Consider the following 12,949-nt stretch of genomic DNA (forward strand, 5'->3'; position numbering starts at 1 on the left):
ATATTTATTTATGTGCTTATTTACTACCTCTCTCCTCCATTATAATATAAGCTTCTCTTGTTCCTATAGGAATCCCTGCACACTTCCTGGTACCAAGCAGGTATTCGATAAACATTTATTGAATAAACAAAGTGACATTTTTATGAATTAAACCTAGATTTCATTCTAAAACCCATAGAATGAAATATGTAGTTCCTTGTAGTTCATCATGTTGCATGTAAGGAGTTGGGGAAGTAGAGTGTGTGAGTGTGTGTGTGTGTGTGAGTGAAACAGCAGCTTCTGTCAAACAAATGAGGAAAACACAATATGAAAAATTTAAGAGAGATTCTACAGATTATCTGGAAGATACATCAATTTTTAATATTTTGACACATTTACTTTCTCTCCACTCTTTTCTTTCAATATATATCCTTTTCCCCTGACTATTCTGAAAGTAATTTGAGCATCATGATACTTCAATAGTTGATCATGTACCATTTAAGAATAAAAACATTCTTCTATGTAATTCCATTTTTACGACTGAGAAAAACAACATCAATACAATAACAATCTAATACATCATCCATGTTTGAATTTCAAAATCATCCTCAAAATGTACTTTACTTGATCAAAGATCACACTTCACATTTAGCTGCCATGTTTCTCTTTTAACCTAGAACAGTCCACTCTTACCTATTTTTTTTTGACTTTCATGATATTGACATTTTTGTAGACTACGGGTCTGCAATCTTAGGAGACCACCCCACAATCTGGATTTGTCCGAATGCTTATTGATGACTAGAGTCAGGTCAAGCACTCTTGGCGAGAATATTATAAGAGTGATGTTGTGTACTTACTACTGCATCAAATCATGAGGCATATGTCAGTTTGTCTCATTATTTATCATGCTGACTTTGAATTCTTGGTAGGTACCTTTGTGTCTGCCCCATCCTTCTACTGTAAAGGCTCCTTTACAAATAATTAGTAATCTTTGGGTATTAACAATCTTTGAAGCCATGTGAATATCTTGTTTCACAATAATCTTTTACCCTATGGTTTCAGCATAAACTGCTGATCTTGTCTAAATCAATTACTTTACTGGAGGTTACGCAATGGTGATTTTCTAATTTCATCATTCCCATGCACCTTAGCTGGCATTTTTCTGTGCAAGAGAGCTTCATCTAATCAATCTTTCCATCCCTTGAGTGTCACTACAGACTTTTGAATTTTTTTTTGTATTTCGTATGTTACAATCCATTACCGTCATGTATATATATTTTGGACACTCAAATTGTCTTGAATTTTGCCAGTGAGAATCTCTTTATGCAGGTTCCTTTTGATATGACCCCATCAGTCTTTACCAAGTCCTTACTTTCTGGTACAAAAATATCATTCTAGAGTCACTTTGTGAGTGAAATCTGCCATTTCCCCAAGGAGTCCTGGCTTCTTTTAGGGAATATCTAAATGGTATTTTCTAATTAAGATCTGGGCATTAATTAGGTATGCTCATAACTACTGGGTGTCACTGCTTCTAAAACTCTTCAGTGGACAGATCCGGGAAATATTTCCAAAACTATATTAAGTTTATACTGGTACCTCTGATTCAAATTCTATACCACAAGGTTCTTCCTTTCTTTCTTGCTCCCCCCAGCTTCATTTATATCTCCCTGCTCTACAGTGAGAACCTTGGTTCTCATTTGCTCTACTTACCAAATAGTTTCAACATTATTGCGCCAATACCATAACCAATAACAAAGCTGTTAAGTTCAAATTTTCTTTGCAGTTCTTTTTTTCCTTATTATATCCCACTATGTGGTACAATCAGAGTATTATGCTTAAAAGTTATTTGAATTAATTTCTTTCTGTGAGGTTATCAATTTGACATACATTTGGGTTCATTTGTTCCTGTTTGTATTTAATTTTACGGTGTACTTTTTCCATTCTTTGAGTTTTTCTGAATATGTAAAATTTTACATGGTTGGAAATCAAAAGTTTATTTGAAAGTAAACTTGAAGTCTTACTCCCACCCCTATATCTCTTCAATTCCCATGAGTAACCACTTTCACTAATTTCTGGTTTATTCTATGTTCTATTTTGAAAGAAATATAAGCAAATATATATTTATTACTATTCTTACACAAAAGTAGGATACTACTATATATTTTTACTCTTTACTTTCTTCACTTAAACATATGCAAATCACTCTATATCACAGTTCAGAGAGATCTGCCTTATTTTTTCTTACATTTGCATAGTACTTCATTAGGTAGTGAGTGATATAGTTTATTCAACTACTCTGCTATGAATGATGTTTCATATTCGTGGAAGCAAGATATCTAGGTCAATGGTAAATGCATAGTTTTGTTACACATTGCTAAATTCCCCTCCACAGAATTTGAAACAATTCTGCATTCCACCAGCAATATATGAGTGCCACTTTGCCTACAGCCTTACCAACAAAATGTGTTTAAACTTTTGAATTTTTGCCAATTTGATACTGTAAAATGTTATCTCTGTGTAATTTCAATTAGCATTTCTCTTAAAAGTGAGAATTTTTTCAATGTTTCAGGTCCACTTTATCTTTGAGCTATCTGTTTATGTCTTTTGAAAAAGCAAACATTTAACAATAAGAATTTACCTATTTCAGAATTACGCATTAAATGGAGTTTAGCATTAGAAGACTTGGGTTCCAGTCTCAACTCTCCTTCCTACTGTGGGACGTTGGGTCAAATGCTTAACATGTCTTCAACTTTCCTTATCTATAAAATGGAACACTCCTACCGTAGTCCTATACATCTAATGGGTATCTTCCCTTCAAATTGCGAAGTTTTTCCCAATTTCTTCTGCCACGTGAGATTACAAAGAGAAGTCTGCAACCCGGAAGAGGGCCCCCACTCTATCATGCAGGTACCGTGACTTTCAACCTCCAGAACAACGAAAAATAAATTTCTGCTGTTTAAAGCCAAGAAACAAACAAACACAAAACCCAGTTCTCCCATATTAAAATGGAAAAACTATCTCTTCACTCTGAATCTTCCTCTAGACACTGTCCTCTTCCCCTTTCCTTCATAGTCAAGATTCATAGAAATATAATATTCACTTTCTCTCATTACTCATTTCCCATGTGTCTCAACCCACAGCACTGTGGCTTCTGCCCTCATCAGTCTTGCTAATGTTACAAATGATCTTTTCTAATTGTCTAATCCAAGAGTCACCTTTGTATCCTTATTCCATTGGCCTTCTATGAGTATCTATCTGATATGTATGGTTCATCACTCTCTCCTTTAGATCACACTCCACAAATATCTAGCCTTATGCCTGGAAAAATAAAGATCAACAGATGTTTGTTGAATGAATGATCACATGAGGTAAGTAAATGAAGTGCTTTGAAATTGTTAGGTATTATGTAATCACTATCACCATATTACAAGTGATCTGTAATTTGACCATTGAACTGGGAGATCTCAAGGATACTGTGCTGAAATTCCAGTAAGTGATGGACAACTGATCCTTTCTACAGACCAGGGCTCAGCTGACTTGCTTTCAAAAAATATGGAAGGTTCTGAAAGCTTGTGCTCAACCTTAGAAAACTGGCTCCCACACCAGAGAAAGAGGAAGAACTACAAAGGACTTCAAGGAGGTAGAAGCCAAGCAATAAAGGGTCGAGTGGCTAAACTGGAGCCAGGGAAATGTGACTATCTAACTTCTTAATTTAGAAACCTAAATCCTCTGAGGAACTCTGTCCAGCTGGATGAAAATAACTCTGACGTGATGGGAAAAGTCCATGGTTTTCATCTACCTGGCCAGAGAAAATTCAGTTTGACAATCTGAAATGACACATATCCAGAAACAAAATAAATTAAAAGCACTGGCTACTGACTCAGGGAAACCCGTATGAAGTGATTTGGGCTGTGGCTAGGGTTGTTTCAAGTTCAACCTGAGAGAAAGAACTGGAGTCAACATGGTGTAATTACTTTCCTGCCCTCAATACAAATGCCATTCATATCAGCCCCCCGGGGTTTTCCACAGATTCAATCTTTTTTTTTTTTTTCCCTTCATGCTTCTCAGGCTTACAATGACATAATTCTATGAGGGTTTTCACTATGTTCTATGTAATTATGCAAAGCATTTTCTAATTTTCCTGAAATGTAAAATGAAATCTTGGGGCTATGATACATTTCTAAGTAACTTCTTTCCATCTTTCACTGTGGTACCCCATACTGTACCCTGGCCCAAAGACTCAAGTGACTGATTTCTTTTCTCTGTACTTACTGTAAAAGTAACCACCAATCTGAGGCCTAATTTTTCTATGAAAAATAAACACTATTCTAAAAAGGATTTGTAATGTCAAATCTGGAAAAAGATAACAATTGGCAGTAAAAATTCTGACTAGTTTTTTTCCCATGAACAAAATAATTGGTTGTGTGTACAATATTCCCATATTTCCCCTGTTTAACTAAGAAAGCTGTCTGCCTTTCTGCAAAGGGTCTCTGTTCACATCGAGCTTTTTCTCAGCCAAATCGGACAGCCTCCAGGAGAGCTGTTGATATTGAGATTTGGTTGGGCAAAGGCTTCCAGCTCAGAGAAATAGTACACTCTTAAGGGTGTGGAAGAACTTCTTTTTCTGGAAACACCCTGGCTTCCAACCAACGAATCCTCTCTTTTTGCTGCAGATTTTCTTTAAACTATGCTCTATACTTTTTTTCTACATACCAGCTGGACACCTTTCCAAATAAACATCTCTGTGCAGTCCACTGCAGAGCTGTGCATTCTTCCAAAGTGAAGGGAGAAATCCTGCTGCTTCCCTTCACACAATCTACTTGCACTCCAGGCATGGCAGCTATGCACAAGATGAAATGACTTTGCAGAAAATTAACACCACCACTAGCAGCTTGGATAAGACCTCTTTTTCCGTGTCAATTGCTGGGAAAGCCAGCAGAGCACAGACTTAATGGAGAAGAGATAGGAGTTTGGACACAGGATATGGTGGTGCAAACAAAGGGAGGAAGCCATCAAGGAAGAAGTACAATAAATTTAGACAACCTGTTTATGTGCTTATTTTGTTGAATAAGAGTTAAATATCAGAATTTTCCAGTTTGAATGTTTTTTCCCAAATTAGAAAAATATTCACAATGGAAAAAACATATTCATTCTCTTGAAAACAGAATTATATCTGAAGGGGAATAGATTTTCCTCCCCCCCACCCAAATATGTACATAGATACACTCTAAAAATTAAAAAGACTCGAAGGCAGTATTATATAATGAAAGATAACAGTGCTTATCTCTCTTGGTGATGATTTAATGTTATCTATTGTCTTCTAAAATTTTCTAAGTTTTCTACAATAAACATGAATTATTTTTGTAATAAGAAAAAAAAACAAAACCAAGACACAAGAATGTGCCAAAAATCACGAAATAATAGGATGAATCTATTGGTACAAATACTCAAATGCATTTGTAGTTGATTAGGGACTGTAATTTGGGGAGAACTGGATTATTCTGCTTAGAGTACTATTAAAATTGTTCATATGTCCTAAAATACACCATTAAAGGAGGGGAGGTAAGTAGAAGGTAGTTCTTGAGGGGGTGGCATTGGAGACACTGGAAGTATGACTGAAATTAAACAGGCTGACCAGTCAGATATTGATTGTATTTGATATTCATCATGTCTATATCCTTTTTAGATTTTAAAATCCAAGCTCAACAGAAAAGTGACTTCCAAGTTTACAGCTTTGGTCACTTTCTAACATGAGCTATTTGTGGCTATAGGCACTTTCCCTTTAGAAGAACATCATGATACATGGAGACAGTTTGGGGCAGGGTTCATTTGAATGAGTGACTCAAGTTTTCTATAGATAACACAAAAATTCTTTCCAACAAAATAAAGGAGCATGGAATACCTGAATCCTTGTGGAAATATACATAAAAGCCAACAAAGACAGGTGCTTTACAAATGGAAAGGTCAATGACAGCTTTGCAGTATGATCTACAGCCAGAAATGGCAACACACACTGGGCAAGTTAAAGTAATGGAAAAGAAGTTGTCTTCCCAGCTCACAGTTTTTCATGAGTAATTTCATAGCTATACACCACTATGAATCACTCCACAAGCACACACACTCTAGAGTGTCAACAAGTTAATTCAGGGTAGAAGTCTTCAATGTCACAAAGTCTGACTACTTAGTGAATAAACTCTTAAATATTCAAGGTGAAACAATCCAGTTTAGTCAGTTCCTGTGCATTTATTCCTTTCTCTTCTGTTTCCCAGCTTCTAATCATTTCACAGTTCACAAATGACCTCACCAGAGAAAGGAAGTGAAATTCAAACCAATCAGTTAGTTCTTTGCTAGCATTTCTGGTCAAAGTATTAGAAGTGGAAACAAAAACAAGGTTTTGGCACACCCTCCTTCCCCATTTTAATTATCCTTGTTAACTTTGTTCTCACTACTATGTACAGAAGAAAACTAGAACTCTTTAATGTATAAGAGGAAAATGTGTCTTAAGATTTTAGAATTTCTCCTAATCTATCTGTCAGAAGGGTCTCCTTGGGCTCATTGTAGGTTACTGAATGTTTGAAAATCATGAAGAACAATTTTGTCACTGAATTTTTAGTAATTGCAAAAGTATTTCGGGGACTCAAAATGTGGCTACAAGGTTCCAAATGTTTAAAAGTCCAATAGCCTCTGAGTTGTAATTAGTTCCCACTTGCTTTTCTCAGATATATCAGATCTTGGACACATTTGGCAGATCTGAAAGAGTGACCTTAAAGGATCATCCTATTTGGATATACTGTAGAAAACTATTATGGACTGGTCTGTTTTAGATTTCTGCTATTATGAAGAACAGATGAGATTTTTAATAATCCCTAGGGAAAAAGGCCTGATTTGTAACATATGCCACTTTCCTTGGTGTAAATTTTCCCATCATAGTCAATTTTAATCCACCAATTTGATGTCACTGAATGAGGAATTGGGAAGAGATAAGCAGAAGCATACCATTGTATAACATTTCTACCATACAACAGATGTAAATAATCTTAAGAACACAGGTAATAGTGAAATAATTAGAAAGTGATGAGGTTTGAGTATTTATTACCTTTGTTTTTAATGTAAGTTACATTTTATTCAAACATAATAAAATTTAACAGTTGCTCCCCGCAACAAGTTGATATGAACTAGCGTCGACATACTACTTAAAGTGGCGCCCAAACTTACCAAGAACACGTGCTCAAATATCTGTGTAGGGCTATCCATCTGACCAAGGATCACTATCATTTCATTATCTATAAATTCCTTAAATTCTCGCAAGTTGCATACCATTTGCATTTCCAATTCAGTTCGTATCTGAAACAAAGATGATATATTTCACTAATCTCTGTAAAGTCCCCCTATACTTTCAATCACTCACAATTTTTAGCCCCACACCCATCTCACTCTTAGCCCTTGAACAATGAAGACTTAAGTTCTCGTACCTCTTTTGACGTGATATTCTCCAAATCCTTCTGCATCATAATTTCCCTTAATTTGGTTTTAATTAGTCTTTCTGTTCGCTCACGTTCAGTTGGTCTGAGAAGAGAGAAATGGTGATTTTTCTTAGGTAGGAATTTGACTAAGTTAAAGAATGTGCCACCTGATTATGTTTCCAAATTGGCAGGCTTTGCCTCTATTACCCTCAAATTTATATACTGAAGGCATGACTAAAAGAAAATGATATTTTAAAAAGTTTATTTTCAGAATGTATAGAATGTAAACATACAGAAATTATTACTTGAAGAGGCTGTACATGTCTAAAAGCCCTTAAATATATTCACGTATATATATTCACGTTATCCATGAAGGAGTAAACAAACAGGCCATACTGAGTGTAATACTTTAATGGAGGACCATAATCCATATTTTCCCATCAAGTACTCCTGAACACCACCTGCTGAGCTAGAATACCAAGATGCATAGACCAGTGGTGTGACCCACTATGGAACTCGATCTTCTGTACCTTAAAATGCCATGTAATGCTCATTATTTATTGCTATGGTTCTAGAAAGCGGGAAAGAGAGAGAATGATTTCTGCCTTCTTCAATGAAGCAAATTCTCTTCCAAAATGGGTTTCAAGGATTAACTACCTGGAGTGCTTCCATCCAAAATGCTTTCCTTTCCACAAAAGCTTTCATAATAGCTCTGTGAAATTTTTATCCCCATTTTACAGATAAAAGAAATAAATAGCTGAAAGGTTAAATGACCTGCCAATGATCACAAACACTGGCAGGAGAACCAGAACTCTCAGCCCAACCTAACACTCTACCTGCAGGATTATGTTACTTCCCTTAGTCTTTTGATTCTTTTAAAAATAAAATTACCCTTGGAACTTCAATATGAAATCAAACTAGGAAGCTGATTCTCCAATTACTAGACAGGTATTGGTTCAGTGTAACTGGATGCTTATCTCTAAAAGCATTATTTCATATTATGCAGAATTTGAGTGAATCTGACAGAGAGTACTTTCTGTCTCTTCTTTCCCTCCTACCTATTCAAAAATGGTATCTGCTCTGTACCTCCTTATTTGGAGATAGAAATGGACTAAGCTTTCAGGCATCCTGCCTGCCCTTGCTGCCTACAGCCTTATCACTGGCTGCAAAAATAGCTTTGGTAATCTCCAAAGATGGATGCTCTGACTCCACAACCTTGGGGCTCTCTACCACTTGGCCTCTTAGTTTCCCATGAACCCTGCAGAATACAGCTTATACTTGTGCCATTTCCCTGTCATTTAGGCAAGGCATCCCGTCTTGACTAAGATTAAAATTCTTAAACATGCTTTCCACCATTTTTCCTAGACAGAGCTTAATGGTAGAAAGTTATACACATTAGTCTTTTACAAAAAGAAGTACTGGTAAAAACAAACTTTAGCACCTGTATGAAGGTCAAGATTCCCTAGTTTAGCAACCTTTACTCTAATCCTTCACATTTGAGGCTGAGTGGTTTGAGAACAGATACATCTGGGTTTTAATCCCAGCCCTGCTTCTTGCTAGTAGTGTGACCTTGAACAAATTCCTTCCCTTTTCTGAGTCTCTTTCCTTTTATATAAAATGAGGATAGTAATAATATCTGTCTTGAGGTTCTTATGAGGATTAAATGAGATACCATGTATGAAGTGCCTGGCATAGCATTTGACAGAAATTGGAGGCACCATACACATATGTTCCCTTCTTCACCTTCCTAGGGTTTTAAAACATAAACTTTTTCATAGTAGAGCACATAGGTTCATTTTGGCACACATTCTTCCTGTGGTTTCAGCATACTTTTTAAGACTTTTCTAGTCCAGTTAGGGAGGAAGAGAGAATGGAAAAAGCATTACAACACAAACACATTTTCTCCCTAGATTTCAATGAAGAAAAATTTGGAAAATACATAAAAACTCAAGAAAATAAAAATCACTGAAAATCTCTCTACCAGAGACGATCATTATTGAGACTGACTGACAGCTTTCAGTTTTTTTCTATGAACAGATAAACACTGTCTAAAAATTTTCTTAAAATTGGGATTATAGTGTACATACTAAGAACTAACATTTAATGAGCCTCTACCATGTGCCAGGGACTATATTTTATATTATTTCTTTTGCTTGGGGATATAGAGAGATTATGAGCAATTTCTTTGTTGTTGTTGTTGTTGTGTTCTATAATTTCCAATTTTTCTTTAATAAAATCATAAAAAATAAGAAGGGTTTTCTCTCTTTCATGTAAGCCTGGTTCAGAATGTCCATTTTTGATATCCATCAACCAGCTGTAAAGCAGGAAATGAGTAACATTTCCTGATTCTGAAAGCCAAATTAATCTTCAGCTCAGGCTCCTTTCCATTGGTTCTCACAAAGTGTCTTCTTTGGGTGGAACAGGCTGGCGCTTCATTTGAACCTTTCTCTTTGGTTTCCTTCTTTTTTTGATCATTTTCCTTCACACGTTTCAGGAAGCTATCTCGGCTTTTTGAGCGCTTAATATGCTCAATATGTACATTAATTCTCTTGGCAAGAATCCTGCCCTTAACTTGTTTATTTACAACAATGCCAACTGCATGCTGGAAAACATTGTAAACTCTTCCAGTTTTCCCATGGTAACATTTGTGGGGCGTTCCTTTTTGAACAGTGCCCATTACCTTGATGCCTACAATACCACCTTTCTTGTAGATTCGCATGTATGTGGCTAAAGGAACAACTCCATGTTTTCTAAAAGGTCTAGAGAACATATGGCGGGTGCCTCTCCTGTTTCCTTTTGTGTTGGTCATTTTGGTGATTTACTAGAAGATAGTGGTTCCGGCTGAAAGGCCAAACTAATCTTTATCTTTTTGTTATTGTGGGATCTTGAAAGGACTAGGATTAGTGAAGAAGAGGTCCTAGTACTAATGACACCCTATGCAAAATAGCTTCCATTGCTTTTCTGATTGTTCTGTTCACACAATTCTTGAAAATTTCACCTGTTCTAGTAAAAATCACTGATTACAATATTATCTAAATTAAGCCTTTAAAAAAATCATAAACTGTTTTGGGATCACTTTAGGAATCTGCAAGAATTTGTAAGGTCAGATAGTAAGCAGCTATTCTTCTTTCCCAGCTGTCGAATGAAGTGCAGAAAGATCAATTCAGAGCAAAGTAAACATCCTGATTAATTTTCAAAGCAGGAACTAAGCACAAAAAAATTTCTAAAATAGCCATATAAGTTTCAACACATAGACCTAAAAGGAGAATAAACATCGGCTCCACCTCAGGCCTTTATCCAACTCAGTACACCACGGAGATTTAGTAAAATCTTACTGAGAAAGACTTAACAAGGCAAAGGTGGGGCTGACTTAAGACATGTGAATTATAAAATATGTTTTTAAAAATCTGAACAGAAATCAGTTTAAAATTAGCATAAGAACCTAGGCATTCTTTTAAATTGACAGGAAACATCTCGTTTCTTAAGTATTGGAAACATTCCTCTAAAAGCTTCATTATGTCATTAATTTGCTTACCAAATGTTTCTTTTCCAGATAATGCAAAGGCAGACTTTAGCCCAACTCTTTTAAACTCAAATTTCAAATTAGTGGCATCTGAATTAATGAGATTTTATGGTATTGCAGTTCTTAACTCTGGAGACTCCATTATGCCCACGAGTAAAACTTCTCAGGCCTTTGCAGACAACAGAAAGAATAGGGTGCTTTTTGTGCCAGTCCTGTAGTGTAGACAATGACTAATATTGCTGGGTAAGATTAGCTCCCCAAAAGGAGAGATTAGGGAGGAACATGTTGCTTACAACATCCTAGGATACAATAGAGAGGACTTCCAGGATCCTCAGCAAATTGACTTACATGTCAGTGAAGAGAGCTGGAGAGTCGGGCCGGTGGGACTGCACATCCTGCATAGCATTCCATTCATTGACTGATGATTGATCTGAGTTGATGTGACTCTCATAATAACTTACCCAGGTGAGAAAAAGGCTGCCTGGGTAGTAGTTATGCATTCTGGCCACTTCGCAAGCCTTGTGTAAACTCTGTAGTGCAGACCTGAAAGATATGCTGGGAATAAGCACTGTAGGACTATGCAGGTAGCAAAAGGCCAACAATCCACGTATGCCTTCTAATCTTTAAATCCTATAGAATTTAGTCTTTGGAATCTACTCCCTGAATTCAAGATTTTCTGATTCTGATTATACTATATTATCTACTCACAGCAATCAACTACACATTTCTTGCTGAAAGATAGGATGCATTATTACGGTGGGAATAGAGAGAAGCAGGGGAACCCACCTGTAAAAAATAGGTTGGGTACCTACAGAACTCATGATCCTATATTTGGAACCATGCTGTGAATATGCCATATCACTAGAAAACTAAAGATTTCAGCCATTTACTATATGTAAGATTTGTTTCTCCTGGTGCAGAATCGTATATTACCTATGATTCTTAAACGCTCCACAAAGATCACACAGATGAATGTCCCTAAGCCTTGAGAACATGTCCAAGAAGTACTGATCTAATGTCATTTATCATTCTTGCTGCCTTAGTCTCTCAGTTTCTTTAAACCACTATGCTACTTTAAACACTTGTGCTACTTTCTAAGAACAGTTCTGGTTATACTGAGGCTAATTAAATCTCTGACTCTGAACTCCTGAACCCAAGAAGAGTAAACAAAACTGAAAAGTACCTTTTCGGTTATATACTTGGGAAAAGCTAAAGCCAGAAACGCTAGAAATTTAGTTCGACAAGAGTAGGGATCTTTCTGTTTTGTTTACTGATGTATCTCAAGTGTTTAAAAGAATTCCTAATTCATAACTGGAGCACAGTATTTGTTGAATAAAATGTCTTATTTGCTATTATTTTTTCTCTTGTAACAAAAAGTAATCCCTGTTCACTTTAGAAAATTTAGGGACCTCAGGTAAAAGGCAAAACTATCCTATAAAAGGCATAAATATACTGTAATCCAAACACCCAGAAATAACCACTGTTAAGACTTTAGTATAGATCTTCCTAGTCTTTTTGTCTATGCACAGATCTGTAATAAAGATGACCATATTTTGCATACCATTTTAACCTGTCCTTTTCCTTTGTCACCAACATCTTTCCATGTCAATAAATATTCAACTAGACAATTTTAATGGTTTCATATTTAGTAACATGGATATATCATAATTTGACTGATTCCTATTTTTCAGACATTTAAATTATTTTCTATTTTTTGCTATTATCAGAACACCCATAAAAATTCATATAAATAAAATTTTTGCACACACCCATAATTATTACCTTAGGGTAAATTCTTAGAAATAGAATTTTCAGGTCAAAGGGCATGCAAAATGATAAGGCATACTGGCAAATCATTCTCCAGAAAGGTTGTTCGAGTTCATTCTCCCACCAATAATATATAACATCTGTTCATAAGTCTTTGTCGATCCCACATAATGTAAATTAAAAAACACCATTCCCAATTTGATAAGGGAAAAACATG

General features: G+C 35.8%; 1 protein-coding gene and 1 pseudogene across 6 annotated transcripts in view; both read right to left on the bottom strand.

The window, feature by feature from the left end:
* SSH2 (slingshot protein phosphatase 2) overlaps positions 1 to 12,949 on the bottom strand; it is a 223,245-nt gene that overhangs the window by 26,091 nt on the left and 184,205 nt on the right. For 5 of the 6 annotated variants that reach the window (XR_005658057.1, XM_039886176.1, XM_039886175.1 and 2 more), the window contains 3 exons: positions 11,314 to 11,508; positions 7,452 to 7,545; positions 7,195 to 7,323 (listed from right to left, as the gene is read on the bottom strand). Coding sequence is in view for 5 of the 6 variants with exons in the window: in XM_039886176.1 (XP_039742110.1) it covers positions 7,195 to 7,323; positions 7,452 to 7,545; positions 11,314 to 11,508 (418 nt within the window). In the remaining variant the exon portion in view is untranslated. The other variant, XM_039886179.1, reaches the window with a different exon arrangement.
* LOC120621000 (60S ribosomal protein L21-like) lies at positions 7,552 to 10,970 on the bottom strand (annotated as a pseudogene).

Source organism: Pteropus medius, unplaced genomic scaffold (assembly GCF_902729225.1).
Source record: "Pteropus medius unplaced genomic scaffold, Ma_sr-lr_union100, whole genome shotgun sequence".
Lineage (NCBI taxonomy): Eukaryota > Metazoa > Chordata > Mammalia > Chiroptera > Pteropodidae > Pteropus > Pteropus medius.